The 18,770-nt window shown below is 43.8% G+C and overlaps 1 protein-coding gene across 1 annotated transcript in view; it reads left to right on the top strand.

The window, feature by feature from the left end:
- The first annotated feature begins 6,910 nt into the window (after positions 1-6,910).
- METTL24 (methyltransferase like 24) overlaps positions 6,911-18,770 on the top strand; it is a 90,355-nt gene continuing 78,495 nt past the window's right edge. Inside the window, exon 1 of the mRNA XM_045843464.1 lies at positions 6,911-7,330. Coding sequence (XP_045699420.1) covers positions 7,013-7,330 — 318 coding nt within the window. The 5' untranslated portion in view covers positions 6,911-7,012. The remainder of the gene's footprint in view (positions 7,331-18,770) is intronic.

Raw genomic sequence — 18,770 nt, 5'->3', positions numbered from 1 at the left:
TAATATATTCACAAGCTAAGCTGCAATGACAGCGCCTTGAGATTTCTGCCCTTGGGCATGCTGTGCTTCACTTTATCCTGTCAGTTTCCTGGTGATCTTTTCTGACCTTAAAAGGGTTTTTAAGCCCTTGACTTTGGGAAAATTTCAACCAGGAATGCCTTTGACTTCAAAGTGGTCTGTAGCTGGGAGATTATTTCTGGCATGTGTCATGGTGATCAGATGCGCTGACTGGGAGGGAGGGGAGTGCTCCATAGGTGGTCCTGCGGACTGGGCAGTGTTTTGCTCATTCTTAACCTAAACTATTTTACTGTCATAAAACCCAAGAATTTCTCATCGTGGGAGTTAATGTGTGTGGATAAGCCTATCTAAAATGCCTCAGAGGTCTTTTCAGAATCCAGGAAAGTAAGTGTGTGTGTGTGTGTGTGTGTGTGTGTGTGTGAAAGAGAGAGAGAGAGAGAGAGAGAGAGAGAGAGAGAGAGAGAGAGAGAGGGAGAGAGGGAGAGAGGGAGAGAGATGCATCTTCTAGGAACTTTCTGGAGCTACCAGCTGCCACAGCTGCTCCCCGGATACCCACCCACCTCTTTCACCTTAGTTCTTTTCCCCAATGGCTTGTATGGGGCATTCTCCAATTCTTCACCTATTCCTTGAGGGAAAAAATGGACCAGGTTGGAGATGTTACTTGTGAGGCATCACAGGTTTGAGTATGGTTCTTTGTTGGTTAGGATGGATGAACAGCAGGGTTGCTGCAATAAATGTGCTCTCTGGTGTCTGATCTCCGTAGGGTTGAGTGTGATATCTGTTGCTTGTCCACAGTTCCAGAGACATGAGAGAGGCCCATTCACGTAAGGCATTGCAGGGGGTCCATAGGTGAGTAAGACCCCATCCTTATGCTTGAAAAACTGTCTGTTTAGAGGAAGGATAAAGTAAATGCTAGTCACCGGATGAAGAACTCTGTGTTAGGGATTCAAAAGAGGCAAGAAAGGCTCAAGCTCTCTTTCCCAAGCAGGCCAGGGCATTAAGCCATTCCCCAGGCATTTTCCACAAAACCAGCCCAGAGACAGCTTTATTAGGTTGTGGACTAGGCAGTAGTGTGATTTTAGGCAGGGCTCCCAGCCACAAATAGTGGGTCCGGTGTCTGTCATTCTAATATAACTTTGTTCTAGGTCTTGAAAATTTTCATCTTGGCAAGTTCTTCCTTTAACATGGATATTTCTGATGGGGCCTTAAGTGATGTTGATCTAGTATCTTAATATTTAGCTACATCCTCAGGGTGGGGAGGAGGAAACTAATTGACAGTCAAGTGAACACTAATCCCGTGTGGGATGCAGTTTGGGGTGGGCATTTGAGGAGAGTTCAAGTGTAGTGATAGAAGGAGCAGGGGAAACTAAAAATAAACTGCTCGTTTATCTGCCTGTCAGAGGCTGGCTCAAGCTCTCCTTTGAGGTTTCCCACTGAAAACAAAGGAATATTTGATGGTCTTTAAATGAAAGTAATACAGCATTTTTTATGCATTAAAAATTAATAATAGCACTTCACAACAAAAGACCTATAATTTTGCTTTAACTTAGTGATTCTACTCTTAAAATTTAACATAATGAAATAATGAATGCACACAGGTTTGATTCATTTTTCACTCTTCAATTCAACAATTATTTATTGAATACAATATGCATGCCAGTACTATTCTAGGAACTAGGGGTACAGCAATTATCAAGGCAGACGAAGTCCTGACCTCATGGAATTTACGTTCTAGTAGGGACAGATAATGAACAAGGCCTCGTGTCACCAAACATCCTGGGCAATTTTCAGGCCACATTTTATTAGACCTCTCAGTCCCTTCAAGAAACACCTTCTTCACTCGGTTTCCAGTACAGCAAAGGAAGTAGAGTAAGGGAAGTTACTCCTCAACTTCCTGACTTTATATTGGGGGACCCAGGGCTAAGTCCTCAAATGTTTCTCCCCTGCCTCACTAAACGTCAACGTGCTGATGACCGAGTGTATGTTTCCAGCCTTCACTGCTCTCCTGAATTCCAGTCTTTTCAACACAACTGCCTATTTGACATCTCCACTTGGACATCTTCCCGAGCTTGGATGGAGTCCCAAACTTAACAAGACCACCAAAATTGCTCTTAATTTTCCACCCCAAATCATTTTTAATTGAGTCCTTTCCTTCTCAGTTAATGGCAACTTCATTCTTCCAATACTCTGGAAAAACCTTGGTATCATCCTTGACTGCTTTCTTTCGCTCACAGTCCACATCTGACCTATCAGGTTGAGCTAAAAGATGTCCATCACAGCATTGTTTATAAAATGAAACTTGGCAATGATCTAACCATTTAACAGTGGAAGATTGGTTAAATCATGGTAAATGTAGCCATTAAAAATGCCATAGAAGGTACATGAAAGGTGTTAACATCACTAGTTATTAAGGAAATGGACATCAAAAGCATGATGGGATATCACTTCACACCTGTTGGAATGGCCTTCATAAAAATAAAAGAAATAACAAGTGTTTGAAAGGATGCAGAGAAACAGGAGCCCTCATATACTGCTGGTGGGAGTGTAAATTGGTATAGCCAGTATGGAAAACAGTATGGAGGTTTCTCAAAAAAATTAACAATAGAACTAATATATATGATCTAGTAATTCCACTTGTGTGTATTTATCTAAACACTAATTTGAAAAGTTATGTGTACCCCCATGTTCATTGCAGCACCATTTACAATAGCCAAGACATGGAAGTAACCTAAGTGTCCGTCAACAAGTGAATGGATAAAGAAGACATGGAATACACTCATATACACAATGGAATACTACTTAGCCAAAAAAAAAGATGAAATCTTGCCATTTGCAATAATATGGATGGATCTTGAGGGTATTATGTTAAGGGAAATAAGTTGGAGAAAGACAAATACCCTATGATTTTACTCATGTGTGGAAAAAACCCCAAATGAACAAACAAAACAAAACGAAAACAAACTCATAGAGGGAGACAACAGATTGGTAGCTACCAGATGGGAAGGGGGTTGGAGGGAGGGCCAAATGGGTAAAGAGAGTCAATTGCATAGTAATGAATGGAAATTTGACTTTTGGTGGTGAGCATGGTATGGAATATACAGATGTCAAATTACAACATTGTACACCTGAAACTTATATAATGTTGTAAACCAATGTTGCTACAATAAAAAATTAATGTAGGCCAATAAGCTACTGTTTAATGGCATTTTTATTATGAAATATTTCAAACACAACAATAGAGAGTTGTGACCCCATCACACAGCTATAACAATGATAAACTCAGCCATTCTTGCTTCATTTATTCCCCAAGTTATCTCTTACCTCCCAACTGGATTTTTTAAAGGAAATTCTAGACATCATAAGAATATGATCTCATTTTTGCAAACAATGTATATGCATAGAAAAATGTCCGAGAGGGTGGCTGTCTCTAAATCACACTGTGCAAACGACTGCCAATATCTTCTGTTGCTTGTGTGCATTTTCCACGATGAACATGCACCACATGGGGAAATGATGATGGGCATAGGTGGGGTAAAGGCAGATATTAATGCCAGAAATTCCAGTTCTATTCCTCCCTAAATCTGATTACTTTAATTCAGGCTGAGTACTTCACATCATGGAGCAGAAATAACTACTTAGTGGAGGTGAGGATCCTTGACTGTCAGCCTATTTTCTCTCTGGACAGTCTGGAATTAAAAGTTGGCTCAGTGGGTTGAATGCTGTCCTGCAGACCGAAAGGTTGCCAGTTTGATTCCCTGTCAGAGCACCTGCCTGGGTTGTGGGCCAAGTCCCCAGTTTGGGGGTGGGATTGAGAGGCAACTGATAGATGCTTCTCTTGAACATCGACATTGATGTTTCTCTTCCTCTCTTTCTCCCTCCCTTCCCCTCTCTTTAAAAAAAATAAAATAAAATCTTTAAAAAAAGTCGCTACATTAACATCTATGTTGTATAACATCAGGGTTTCTCAATTTCAGTTTTCTGGTCATTTTGGACTGGATAATTCTTTGCAGAAAGCTATCATTTGCATTGGAGGATGTTTTGCAGCCTCCCTGCTCTCTACTCATTAGATGCTCGTAGCATCCTCTCCCCGCCATCTCCTATAGTAACAACCAGAAATGTCTTCAGAAATTTGCCAAAAGTCCCTGAGAGGCGAAATTAACCCAGTGTGAGAGGCAGTGCACTACAGCATGTGTGCAATTTGCAATGTCTGGTGTCTAGGAGATAGCAGTAAAAATGTTCTGTTTTACTCATTTTGTTGGCTGAAACCTCAAGGAGGATGTAATTTATGATCTAATGAAGACTGCTTTTGTGATTTACTGACCTGCAAGTTTAATTAACCAATGTACATCTCAGTGGCTAATGATTATCTGCATTTTTGAAACATATCCAGAAACGACCAAGACAAGTTCAACTCTATGCGAAAAGCAAAGGTCGTGCATGAAAGACTGCTTTTCAGCTACGACGGTGATTGGATTTGCCTCTCTAGCCTACTAACTGACCCATCTCACTATTCATTCTCATCCATGACACAGGGAAATATTGTGTGGAAGTTAAAAGTGGGAGATTTCTTCCTAGAAAGTTAATGATGCTATATACGTATAAACAATTCCTTTTTATTAGTAATACACACATACAGACTGTTGCAAAAGGGAAAAGGGCATTTAAATATTGCATTTTTATTTAGATTTTCCCCTCATAATGGAAACATTATTAGAGAACCAGAGACATGACAGAAGGGAAAATATGAGGTCATTTTGCCCATTCTCTTAAAGAGCTACACTGTTCTAGTGTCTCCCTCTCCATCCCCCAGTCCAAAGTCTTATTAAATATCCCCATTTTACTAATATAGGATACTCCTCATTTTTCCCCTCTGGAGAGTAACTCAACAGATGAGCAGAGGGCATAACTTAGTGGTATAACCCTCAAATGATTGCTTCTGTAGTTAGTGACACTGTGTAGGTTGCATGAAAAAATAAAGCTTCTACTGAAGTCTACATCAGACACCAGTGACCCAGGTTTATCAAGCAAATACAAATCATGCCTCAAATACCACTGCAACTTAATAGAGTGTACTTGTGGGATCTTGAGTCTTAAGGGTTGTTTCTTCATTGCTGGGTCCTCCTAACTCCAGGGAAGCCTGTGTAAAGTCATTTACAAATGTCCTTTTACTTTGTTAGCTTCACCCCCCTTGGAACCAATGCTTAAATTATGTTTTCCATGATAACATCCACGATTTTCTTTAATGGTAAGTAATAAAAATAACTGCTATTACTTACCATCTGTGGAGCAGGTATTACTTAGGTACTAAACATATGGTACTTTATGTGATCTCTGTAATTTTACCGGATACATAGGTCTATTTATCCAGCCGAAAACTGAGAGGTGGAGTACTTTGTCCGAGGCCTAACAGCTTCTGTGAGGCAGAATCTCCATTCAACACAAATCGCACGGCTGGCATTGCCACACATGTTATTTAAACAGACGCAGGGCGTCAACTTTTTTCTTAGAGCCTGTGTCAGGAAAAACGCACTTGCTTGGATTCCTTAAAACAGAGCCCATCTGCAGTGGCTGGAGGGCTGCATCTAAGGGAAAAGGAATCAGTCATCATGAAACACGCGGGAGCCAGAGGACTGGACGTGCTCAGCGAACGGACTAGATTGGGTTGAGTGTTGTTACCCGAGAGAAAGAGGCCAAGCGCTCTGTACAGTGACGAGGAATAAGTTGGGTCTTTCTTAAGCCAGAAGGGTTTTAGAGAGGAAAGCTCCCTATAGAAAATTCCCGAAAATCAAATGGGGTGTCGTGGAGGGGGTTCCACATTTCACCTCTCTTGTTCATTCTGTTGGCTCTTACGTAAAGAGGGTAGGTAGGTCAGCAGGGGTAGTCTACACAGAAACACGAAAAAATGAAAGTGTAAAGCATGAAACAAACAAACAAACAAAAAAAACAAACAAACGTGGCCACCGCTAAAGAAAACAAACCCAAATCCAAACCTAAACCTAAAACCCAAACTGTAAAAGGGTTGTGGGAAAGAATTTTATTAACAATTGAAAATGGAACAGCCAACATTGGACTTCAGGCTGTGAGCGTTCAGCCTGATTAATTAAGGTCAAGGTGGTGAGGAAAATACCAGCTGGGGAGCATTTTGCTGAAAGATAAATTTGTCCCTCTGTATCTCTGCAAGACAGCAGGGAGGTGTGTGTGTGTGTGTGTGTGTGTGTGTGTGTGTGTGTGTGCGTGTGTAGCTAAATTAATTTGATTTACATCATGCCAGTATCTTCTGTTCTGTCTCCCTGCTGTCACTTATCTTAGCAGGCTTTTTCTCTCTCCTCCGTCACCCCCACACATTTCATAACACGGAGAGAAAGCACGGACTGGCTTCAGGCAGAATTTAGAAATGGAATAACTCTAATTTGATTATTCTGCACTGAGCGAGTGCTATTCCCTCCTCCCCCTTCTTTCTCGAGGGAGAGAAGTTGTAAACCTGGGCATAAGTGCAATATATTTTTATATTGTCCTTAATGGCCCAAACTGCTTGACAATCAGAACTTGCTCCTCGTAGCAAAACCTGGCGGCTCACCTATCCCGTGTGTCTTTAGCAATGCTAGTACTAGAAAATAAAGTTGCGGCCCAGGATCCCTCCCGTTAGGAACGCGCTTTTTCTGGCAATGTAGCTTTCAGTTCCGCGGGCTCTGGAGGCCCGGGTGGAGGGAGGCTCCTTAGGGACCTTCGAGGTGATGCTAGGCTCAGGTTCTTGCCCCACGGATCCGCCCGGCCCTCCGCGATTCGCCTCTCTCAGCGTCGGGGAGTTCTTGGGCAGGATAAGGTTACGCCGAGGCTTCCTTGGACAGGAGGAGGGGAGGCGGGTCTGAGTCCGCGCCCTGGCTCCCGGGGGTGTTCCCACAGTGGCAGCCCAGGACAGCGGGGGCCACAACCCTGCTGTCGGCCGGGTGCAGCGCGAGGGCCGCCGAACGCAGCCCTGGGGTCTGCCCCGGCCATGGCCAGGGAGAAGTCGCCCGGGAGGAGCTGCAGCTCACTGAGCCGGTGTCTGCTGGGCGCCGCGCTGCTAGTGGGCCTGCGGCTCGGCGCGGAGCTGCGGCGCGCCGGGCCCCGACCTCCAGCCCGCAGCGCCCCGCCGAATCCCGCCCCTCCGCTGCCCGCGGCACACCTGCGGCCCGCGCCTGGCCCGCCGCGTGGCGCCAGCAGGAGGCAGGTGACCTACGTGCGCAGCGGGCGCCGAGCGCCGCCGCGGGGCGGCGGGAGCGGTACGCCGGAGCCGGGCTGCTGCGCCCCGCGCGGACGTCCCCGCTGGAAGGTCAGTTGTAAACCGCGCAGTCTTGGGCCCTAGATTCGAATCCCCTTCTCGACCGCCCTGCAGAGCCGTCGGCACGGGGCTTCGCAGGCCGTCCCACTGGGACCTTCAAAATAGTCTTAACCCTGCGCTCTCTTCGGCGGCTCCACCGGTGGCATCCTTCAATATAACGAAGTGGAACTGAGCAGAGCGCATTCAGTATGCAACCACTATTTGCTGAGCGTCCACTCTGTGCCAGCCCCGCTGCTCCGCGGGCCCGCAGCGGCGAAGGACGAAGCCCTGCTCTCACCGAGCTTCCTTACACTTGAGTGAGGGGAGAGTATGGGTGATGGGTACTGAAAGAAAAGAAGTGATTTTTTTTTTTTTTGTATCCTGTGTTCTCCCCAGTTCTCTCCTCGAGGCCTGGACAAAGCTGGGTGGGTATCCACTGCGAATTGCTTTAATACTACCTTCATCGCGGTGAGGAAGGTCCACTGTCCAGCCGAATTTCCCTTGAATTACACCGCGGATGGCAGGGTGGCTGGTGTGGGGTGAGAAATTGAGCCCCCAGCACCATTTAATGGGGAGTTCATTGGAACCTGGAAGACAAGTAGTAACTTGGGTTTGTCTTACAACACTCCACAGTGTTGCTCTTCCTACCTCATTAACCTCTTGGCTCACACCTCACTGAATAGTCCAGTTTTAACCTCAGATGATTGAGCCTCTGGCCTCCCAGCCTCCTTTAGGAGCTCAGAAATTTACTTGGTACTTGGGAATGAAAAGATTCAGAACTGCAGGTATGAGCTTGCCTGGTCCAAGAATCAGCCCCAACCGAGTACTTAGTTGCTTGGCTTTCCCTTGTTCGCTTTAAACATCACTCTCCCCCTTCCCCACCACCCCTCCTCTGGGGTAGAGAGAAAAACTCTTCCTTTGAGTCTGCTGCATTCTTTAGCTTCCTAGTTCTAACCTACTTTTCAATATCACATCCACCCCCATGCCCCAATTATTTCTTCTGCGTTCCTTCCCTCCACCTCCTCTCAGGCCTTGTCGTCCATCTTTCTCCACCACACTGTCGTCCCTTCAGCGTTATTTTTCTTCCTAGATAAACACAGAATGCTTTTTTTCTATCTCTAAGGCCTCACTTCCTGTGTAAAGTCTTAACTTGGTCTTGCAGAAGAATGCAGCCTGTTCCTTCTCCATGCTCCTAATGCACATTCCACGATACTATGTTGCGCATCCAGTGCACTTTGGCCCAGGGTTTACCAGGTCCCAGGTGCTGCATCAGGTGCTGGGGTTACAAAATGAGTTCAAAGCCTAGTTGGGGAGGCACTCAGCACAGGCCTCCGGTAATGTGACAGACGCTATAATCAAGGTCTTGAACTCTACCTGGACACTCAAGAAAGGCTGACGGAGAGGGAACATTTGACCTAGGACTTGATATGTCTTACAGTTCAGATTCTTTTGTCTCTCTGGGTGTTCTTGGATGTCCCATTTTTGATATACTCAACCCCACCTTGCACTCTCCCTTTCACATCGGCTCTCATCCTCTGTTGTTTCTGTTGTCACCTGTCCAAGAATCACTCTTGGTCTCCCCTTTGGACAACACGGTCTGTGCCTGGAGCCTGTCCTACATATGTAAAAGTTTGGCAGTGCCACGTGTTAAAGTCTGGAGGGCACCGACTCCGAGGGCCACTGGAGGGGAAGTTCACTCGCATCACTTTTAGGAGGCTGCAGCGATCCAGGCTAGAGATGGTGGTGGTGGCTCAGAGCCGGCGAAAGAAGTGCAGGTGTGAGAAGTGTTCGCTTTTGGATGTGTTCTGGTGGTAGATGAGGGAGAAGTAGTTTTCCGTTGTCATTATTGTTTAGTTTTTTGTTGTTGTTTTAAGGGGGAATGGATGGAAATCAGGAGTTTGGTTTTAAACACGGTGAGTTTGAGATATTCTTTAGACATCCAGGTGGAAATGTCCAACAGGCAGTTGGCTGTACAGGTCCGGAGTTGGAGGAGATGTCCAGGCTGAAGATAGAAATGTGGGTGTCATCAGTTCAGGGCCCCTGAAGCCATGAGAGTGTAGGGGTCAACTAGGGAGCGAGGGGGCCACAAACATGAGAGATCGGAGTCTGCACCCCGGGACTCAGCTTTGTTTAAATTAGCTTAGAAAAAGCAACAGGAAACGTTTGTGTGGAGTGTGGCACATTGTAAGCACTCGGTAATGGTAGCTTTAATTTTCACTAATCTGCCCAAGTCGTTAGCCTCAGCTGTTCCCATATGTAATTTGTTGTTATAACCCATTTCCTTTCCATCCTTGAACATTCAGATCAAGGATGTTGCCTGGAAACCTCCCCATTTCGGTCCTTCTTCCATGCTGATCTTCCCCCAGTTTGAGATGGCAGCAGAAATGCATTCCCAATTTGTGATTGCTTTGCGCGTGTTGTGGCCTGGTAATCCATTTCCCATCGAATGTTTTGTCTCCAGAGTTGTTCTTGATGGAAAGGATGGTGTTTCCCTGAGTGACATCTAGTAAATGCTTACTCCTGAGCACCAATGTGTGAAAGAGAGAAGAATCTATTGCAACCTGTTGTCCGTAACTCTAAATGTCTTTGGTTGAAAAATATAAGACAGAAGTGAGTTTATTGCTATTTTTAAACTATTAAATTTTTAGCCTCCTAAGGAAAAAATTTCCCTGGATTTCCTTCTCCCTAGCTCTATTTATTTATTTACTTACTTATTTTCAGGGTATACATTCTAACCGTCCCAAGTTCCTAGATAGCAGGACTCTTGAATTTGCTTCATTCTCCCTCCCACTTGCTTTTAGTTTGAATTAAAATGTTCCTCAAAACTGGAAAGACTTGTCTGATCTGTTCTCCTACTTCTGGGAACAGAGCTCGGTATCCCTGGGGCACGAATCTTGTTCCTTCTTAGCCTCCTATCGAGATGTGCTGAAATGTTAAATAATTGTTGTAGTTAAAGTTTGGAAGTTATGTGTTAAACTCCTTGGATTTTATTTTACTTAACTTTGGTCTGTTGAGAATAATGACACACAATGTTGTTTAGGTTCTTGGGTTCTTGCCGTAGGCACCTACCAGATTGGTTGGTGAAGGAGAACAAGTTCCATCTATTTTGAGCATGGCTATCTGGGTGGATGAAAACCTGCATGAAATAATTGGTTTGCTGCTTCTTCTTGCCAATGTGCTTCTTTTGCAGGTGTTAGAAAAACAAAAAATCAGTCATTATATTGCCACACTGATCATAGCTTATGCTTTTCTGAAAGAAAATAATCGTTATAAGAAAGAGAAGTGAAGTGTAGCCCTCACCGGTAATTCTTTTCCCTTTCTTTCACCAAACCATGCAAGAATGCGCTCTAAGTATGAAATCCTCTTTCACATCAGGGATTCTAACCCCAGGGCATTGTGAAATGAGGTGAGGGCTCGGGACACATGATGGAGAAATACTGCTCTTTTCGATTAGGACTGGCCTGGAGCCCACACCTTCCTGTATACTGCAGAGGCGTTAAGCATTCCGTCAGAGCTCTTAGTGTCCTGGTTCTGCATACTATGCATGCATCGAAATACCTCTGTGATTCTTTTTCTTCCTCTTCTCTTTTCTCTGTTTTTTTTTTTTTTTGTGTGTGTGTGTGTCTTTCTGATTTTTTTTCTTAAATAGACATGTACTATGATTACATGGGTAAAGTTGTTTTGGAGGGCATTTATAGAGGACCAAGATACAGTTCTCCATGATTATGCATCTTTATGTCGTCGTAGGTAGATGTTTCCCTTACAGGTTGGCAGCTCACCTGAATGACAGCAGCAAAATATGTGGCTCATTTGCACAGGGAAGGCGCTCATACAGCGGCCAAGCTCCCTGAAGAAATTTCTTCTCTGTCATCGGAGATATTTTTCTTGACATTTAATATGTTGGATAGAAAAGTGACTTCGGAGTTACAGAGCCACAGAACCCAGCAATGTGCTGGCTTGGTTTGTTAGTCACGGATCCTTTGGCACAATGTGTCAGAAAGAAAAAGAAAATGTTTCCTCTTCTCCTGAAAAACCATATGGCAAAATTTGGTCTTTCTTCATCACTTCTCATCTTCCTCTTAGTTTTCTAGTTCTGTGTTTATCGTCAGAAAGGAAGAGGGAAGAAGACAGCACAGTATACCCCTTGACATATCCAATTGCCTTAAAAGCCCTTATTCCTTACCAAAAACGTGAAGCTAGGTTTGAGTTGCTTGTACAATATGGCCCAGCTGTAGCTTCCAGTACTTAGGATTGTTCTGTGTACTTACACTTCTGCCCAACATTAATCAATCCTCTCACACTGTCCTCAGGAGGCAAAGCCTTTTCATTTTAAACAAAGTCGTTGAGGGTAATTGAATGCTCTCCAGCAATATGTGGGTGTGAAATAGCAGCTGCTTAGTTTCACAAAGAGAAAGGCAGGTTTTGATTAAAACTTTGATGTGCCTGAGATGGGGAATAGGCCTCTGCACTGCTTCCCAACCCTGCAGTTCCTCTGAGAGCATTCTGTGGGCAGAAAGAACAGCCAGTGGAGGCTCCATTGTTTTTCAACAATTGGCGGTGGAGCTTTCAGGTTTTTGAGAGCAATTTGCCCTGTCCATTTTCCCCACGGAAAAGAAAGCCTTATCAGTTTTCTTGAATTGGGTTTCCTTTTTAGTCTGTGAAGAGAATCGGAGCTATGTAGTTAAACTGGAGACTGTCAAGGGTTGTAGGCACTTGAGTTTTTCCATCTGTGCTGCGATACCTTTGGAGTCCTTGTGCTTATAAGTAGTTTGGCTCTTTCTTCTGTGATTCATAGAAAGCAATAAGAGCCTGCTTCATTTACCCGGAGACACACACTAAGGCTGGAATCTACCAGCCTAACCCTAAAAATAAAATCCAAAGTGAAAGGCAATAAGTGTTTGAGATCAAAGAATAGCTATTTGGAAAACGCAGATTTAGGCAGAAACCCAAATAGTGTTCTGGTTACAGGGTGAAGGCAAGGGTTTTTTGTTTTTGTTTTTTTTTTTTTTTTTAGAAAAGGAAGGGAAATAATTACATGAATAGAAGAAAGGGATTTCTATTGGTGTCAACAAGCTAAGTTACTCTTTGGCTGTACACGGCTGGTTCCTGATGCCAAAGATGTTCTTAAGCATTAGTCCTTGTGAGGGGAGGTCGGCTGGCCCGTTAGGTTTGCTGACAGTTGTTTGTAAAACAGTGTTGGCCTGACCCTGTCCAAAGCCCATGTTGCCCAAGTCAGACATTCCAGAGTGTCAAGGAGTAAGACATTTCCTCTGGGATGGCGGCTCTGACTCCATCTAAAAATAGTTCTATTTATACAAATTTTCTTTTCTACAGTGAAAAATGTTTGTATTTAGAATTAGCCAGCTGGACTCAGTTTAGATGATCCCAATTTTGTTGGCAACACCGAAGCATCACAATCAGGGCCAGTCAAACCTACGCCTTCTTCTCCCCCTCAGGCTTGGGCAGGGCATTGACCTTGGCCTCGTCAATGTCATAGAGCCTCTTTGCAACCTGTGTGAGCTGGTGCTTCTTGGCCTTGACATCCACAATGAACAGGACTGTATTGCTGTCTTCCATTTTCTTCACGGCTGACTCCGCAGTCAGGGGAACTTGGTGATTGCACGGTGGTCCAGCTCGAGAGAAGAGGGAGGGCTGCTCTGGAATCCTCTGGAATGCCCAGCTTTCTTTGACCTTCTCCCTAGAGTGCCACCATAACAAGGCTCATCTCCCTTGCTTGACTCCCAGGTCTGTCTCTTAGATACTCACCCTAGTCTAGCCAGTCCGGCCAGCTGAAGCCACAAGCCATAAATAGCCCAAGAGCCACCTCCCTGTCCTCGAAGCCATTTTTGGGAAAGAGGAAACCTCTAAGTTAGCCCATGAAATCAAGTTCTTGACATTCCTTAACTATTTGGTATAATTATTACATGGTTCTCGTAGGTTTTTGCTTTTCCCATATTAATTCTATCATTTTAATGAGTCCAGTTAAAGGATCTTGGATGGGAACACCTAGAAATAGAGTGTAGGGGTTTTTTTGTCTGTTTTTTTTTGTTTTGTTTTGTTTTGTTTTTTAACTGTAACAAGTAAATATTTTATTCACAATGATGACAGTGAGTAGATAGTAGTGATCTCCCAGAGTTTATGTATGTATACATAAATTTGAATATATATGTATAGTCATCAATTATTTTTTTTTATTTTAATCATTGTTCAAGTACAGTTTTCTCCCATTTACTCCCATTCCAGCCCACCCACCCAACCCTCCCCACTTCCCTCCCATTACCACCCTCCCCCTAGCTTTTGTCCATGTGTCCTTTAAATTTGTTCCTGTAAACCGTTCCCATTCTCCCCTGAAATTCCCTCTTCTCTCCCCTCTGGTCACTGTCAGTCTGTACCCTTTTTCAGTGTCTTTGGTTATATTTTGCTTGTTTCTTTGTTTTGTTGTTTAGGTTCCTGTTAAAGGTGAGATCATATGGTATTTGTCTTTCACTGCCTGGCTTATTTCACTTAGCATAATGCTTTCCAGCTCCATCCATGCTGTTGCAAAGGGTAGGAGCTCCTTCTTTCTTTCTGCTGCATAGAATTTCATTGTGTAAATGTACCATAGTTTTTTGATCCATTCATTTACTGATGGGCATCTAGGTTGCTTCCAGCACCTAGCTATTGTAAATTATGCTGCTATGAACATCGGGGTGCATAGGTTCTTTTGGATTGGTGTTTTAGTGTTCTTAGGATATAGTCCCAGCAGTGGAATTGCTGGGTCAAAAGGCAGATCCATTTTTAGTTTTCTGCGGAAGTTCCATACTGCTTTTCATAGTGGTTGTACCAGTCTGCAGTCCCACCAACAGTGGACTAGGGTCCCCTTTTCTCCATAACCTCTCCAACACTTGTTGTTTGTTGCTTTGTTTATGATGGCCATTCTGATGAGTGTGAAGTGGTATCTCATTGTGGTTTTAATTTGCATCTCTCTGATAGCTAGCAATATTGAACATTGGTTTTGTTTTTAATAACATCCAAGCCTAGCATCTGTGCTTCTCTGTGTGTGAACTTCTTCACTGATTAACTATTTCTCTATCTAGATGTATTCTTACAGATAACCTTACTTCCAAGTAGCATTTGGCACTAAGTTGGCACCATACTTCCGATATTTTTATTCAGGTGGGATATGCACTCAAGATTGATGCAGCTGCAGTGTTTTGTTTGTTTGTCTAGGAGAAGTTACTTGGGAGGCCTTTTCTTTTTATTAAGTTTCAGCCTCTTAAGGGGGTTTTATTTCAAAAACAGTTGACAGGAAAAGCTACTCACTGACCAATTTTTTAAAATACTTTTCACATAACTGATATCATCACTGCTTCAGGAAGCTGTACCTCTGCTTACAGGAGCGGGTGAAGAATTTTAGTACAGAACGTAAATATAGTCAGTGTGCAGATCCCAATCAGGAATCTCAAACCAAGGTTAGGGTCTTGTGTTTTTTGTTTGATTTTTTTTTCCTGTAAATGCAGAAAAGTACTTCACACACACACACACACACACACACACACACACACACCTAAAATATTCTTCAGAGCATCTGAATATTTACAGCCCTGTTTGCAACTGGCTAGTCTGGGATTCTTTAAGTATGATTACTTCTGTTTGGGGACTGCCTGGGTTGCAAGTGAAGGAACCCAGCTGAAACTAGTGAAAACAGGGATTCATGGGAAGGGTCCTGGGGTAGAGAACTGAGGGAAGAGCTGCGAAAACCAGGAAGGCTCTGGGTACTTTGTTATGGGCTGACATCAGCTCTGGAGACCTTAGTTACCCATAGTACACATGCCCACAGATGAGGTGGGTAGTTATCATTCTTTCTGACCACACCTTTGAATTTCTTTCCTGTGTTTGAGAAATTCTCTACCTACCCAAGACAAAGCCAAGAAATTTTTTTTCCAATTTTTCCTTGCACTTTAGGCCTCACCATTCAGAAAGAGCTATGTGAGAGTTTGGAATGCACCTTAGAAACTCGAGTGGCACGAGGTCCCCGGAGTGGCACAGTGGCCAGGATTCTAGCAGAGGCGCCCAGCGCCCAGGGGTGTCCGTGCCCAGTGGGGGGCAGTGCAGTCTGCACTGGCATGTAGAGGGGTGTTTCTGTGCTTACGATTTTGTAAGTGAATAGATCGTTAATCAGTCTATTTTCTACTTAGCCAGCCGGAGTGGTTTCTATTGTTTACAACTAAGAACTTGGACAGATCAATAAATTAGAACTGGCAGTTGGGAAGGTTACAGCCGTAACTTTCCCTCTTCAATTTTGCTTGGCCTATTTAATTCAGATTTTGGAACATGACAATTGGGGTCCAAGTGAACTATGGACTTAGGGACCTTTCCCTGACAAGATAATAGCATTTCGCATCAGATACTCAATTACACAAATCTGCTAACTTATCATGAGAGACACCAAGCCCACTCTCATGGCACCATTTGGGGTAAAGGGCAGGAGAGGCTAGTTTATGCTGCAATCACAAACAACCCTCCAATCTCAGGGCTCATCATATCAAAGATTTATTTCTTGCTCATGCTCTGTATCCACTGCGAGCTGGCAGGAATGAGGTGCTGCTCTGTGTGGTCATTGTCCTCTCTCTGGACCCCAGGCTGGCAGTGCAGTCACTGTCTGGAATATTGCCTGTCACCTCCACAGAAGGGTGAGTGCCCTGAGGGTCTTGCATGGCTTTATTAAATGCCCTGGCTGGAAGCCACACACAGCACTCCTGCTCACAATTCAGGGCCAGAGCCGGGCGCTGGGCCCTACCCAGTGCAAGAGGACAGAAGTCAGAGAGCTGGAAGTATTTGGTGAGTGCTTATAGCCACCATCATCTGTACCCAAATGGACACCATCTAGGTCATATTTCAGGTTTGCCATCTTGAATGTCTTGCTGAATATGCACATTCAACAGTATTCAATAAAGCATGGGAAGCCCTTTCAGGGGCCTACATTTAAAATGAAGCAGACATCTGAATTTAGCAGAACAGTGACATAAAACAAGACTCTATTTACAGGTTATAAACAGCACAGTGATGCGTCCTGCAGTTTGTTAAATGCAATGTTTCTTGTTGACATGATTTATGTTAGAGTCTGCGCACAGAGTGGGGATGGGATGCAGGACTCTCCCTGCCCTCGGGGGGTGGGGGAAGGAAAACCAAGTTATTTGAATAAATAAAGCCACGAGTGCAAATGAGCAAAAGGCCTCTGGTGAGGCGACTCGAACTCCATGTTTAAGTCCATCTTCATGGCGATCACTCATTTGTTTTTAGCTGGAGCAAGTTGAAAGACTTTCAAAACATGTTTTCAGAATCCGGCCACATATCAGAGGCAGCATTTGTGCTGTAGGGCGTTTGCCATTGTATGAATATCACAGCACATGTTTTTAGTTTAATTCTTCCTACTTGGGGGAAGATGGTGTCATAGTTTTACACCTGAGGTCAGAAGTTTAAATTCTGCTCCCTGGGTTCCTGGATGTGGACAAGTGGGATGCCCTGTCCGAATGTCAGTTTCTCCTCTGTGAAGAGCAGCAGAACCTCACTCCCAGGGCCGCTTTGCAGGCTAAACAAGAGCATGCAAGGGAAGGTGCGGGCCTGTGGGGTGGTGCAGTAAGGGAAGGTTGTCTGTTCAGCCCTGGGTTGCTGTCTGGGATGCAGGCCCCTGGGCATCAGAAAGATACAGGTATGCATGTCTGGTGGGGGGGGCGGGTAGAAAGCTCAACAGCCATTGCAATTTTTAGCAGCTCCCTTTTTATTCTTAAATTTAAAGCATATGTATGTAACATGCTCAGCAATCAGAGGAGCTAGAAGATACATTTTTAAAATCTTAAATAAAAGCTGGCAGTAACTAGTAAATTTTTATTAACATTTTCACCATAAATTTATTCCCCATAAAACTCATTTTTTATTGAATGGTTGAGGCTTACCTGTTCACATTGGTTTGTGATTTCTTTCCCCTGAAAACTAATTACAAATATCTTTTACAGCATGCTGTTAGATAATTTTTGTCTGTGTTAGAGTTGACTGTATAAATGTGTTTCTAAGCTTTCAAAATATAACTTTCCCTCAAAAGAATGTTTACAAATCTCATTAATTGTGCCACTTACTATTATAACTGCTACTTCTTTAGTTCAAGTGAGGCCAGAGAAACAGTTTAATCTTGCTAAACTGTTTTCTTGGTCCTGTCTTCCACATTTTAGTCAATTAAGTGCATGTAATTATACTTGGCACTTCATATGCACTTTAAAAATAAACTTAATTTAACCAACACAATAAACAAAATCTAAGTACTGACCCTGCACACAGCACTTGGGGAATAAAAGACCTTCAAGAAGAGTACAAGAGAGGGGGCCACAGCGCTGGGGGAGCCACATTTATATGTTCTTTTATGTGGTTCTCACAGCGAATCTACCAGGGAGGAATTGTTCTAATTTTGTAGATGAGGAAGCAGAGGCTCTGAGACATTATATCTTTGGACAACACACAGCTGACAGGGATGGAATGAAAGTTCAACCTCAAAACCTGTGACTCTTCAATTTGCCCATCAGGAGAGGCAGCTACCTGTTCACACATAATGTAGATTAGTTACCAGATGTTTACAAGCTAAAATCTTCCTGTAAACAAAGACGCCACAAAGTTAGAAGATAAGCCATAGGCTTGGAGAGGATATTCCCAGTGGATATCACCAATAAAGGACTATTACTATCTAAAATTTTATGAGTAAGGAAAAGTGGAAAAGAAAAACAGACCGAAAACTAACCAGGAATTAACAGAATAGGAAAACTGAAAGACTGTCTTTCTAGCTACAGGTATCTGTGGAAAGAGGAGCATGAGGGCACGGAGAGAAGATGCATCCTGCCGATAAGCAGGGGGCAGATCCAGACACGACAGCGCTCTGTTTCACGCCTTCCCTGTCACACTGGGAACAGTGCAGAGTGTCTGGTAAAACAAGGACTGACAAGGATGACAGTTGAGACAAGGGAATTCTTACTAAATTTATTCAAAGTAACTTCTTATCCCAGTCTCTCTCCTACTACCTTCTCTTATGGCTTTCCCATGCTGACATTTAAAATTTTTTAAATTCTTGTTTGCAGTCTTGTCCCCTTTGAAGGTAGGGAGCTTGTCTGTCCTGCTCACCACTGTATCCCTAGTGCCTAGGATAGCAGCAACACATAGTAGGTGCTCAGCAAATACTGGCTGAAAGAATTTCAATCACTGGGTACTAGACTGATGTGTTTGAGGAACATCTGAATCTTTCAAGAACGGTTTCCAAGTTCCCTCCAGGTCTCTAACTTCCGAATGAGGGCATTAGCACACTACAGACTCTTGGAACAGAGCAGCCCGCATTCACACCGCTTCAGACAGCAGTAACTGCACCGCAGAAATTCGGAGCCATATCTGGCGCATGCCTATTTCTGTGTGGTCCGTGAGCTAAGAATGGATT

This window comes from Phyllostomus hastatus, unplaced genomic scaffold (genome assembly GCF_019186645.2).
Source record: "Phyllostomus hastatus isolate PE091 unplaced genomic scaffold, TTU_PhHast_1.1 phas_contig_40, whole genome shotgun sequence".
Taxonomy (NCBI): Eukaryota; Metazoa; Chordata; class Mammalia; order Chiroptera; family Phyllostomidae; genus Phyllostomus; species Phyllostomus hastatus.
Note: the sequence above shows the minus strand (reverse complement) of the source record. Positions and strands in the feature narration are given on the sequence as shown.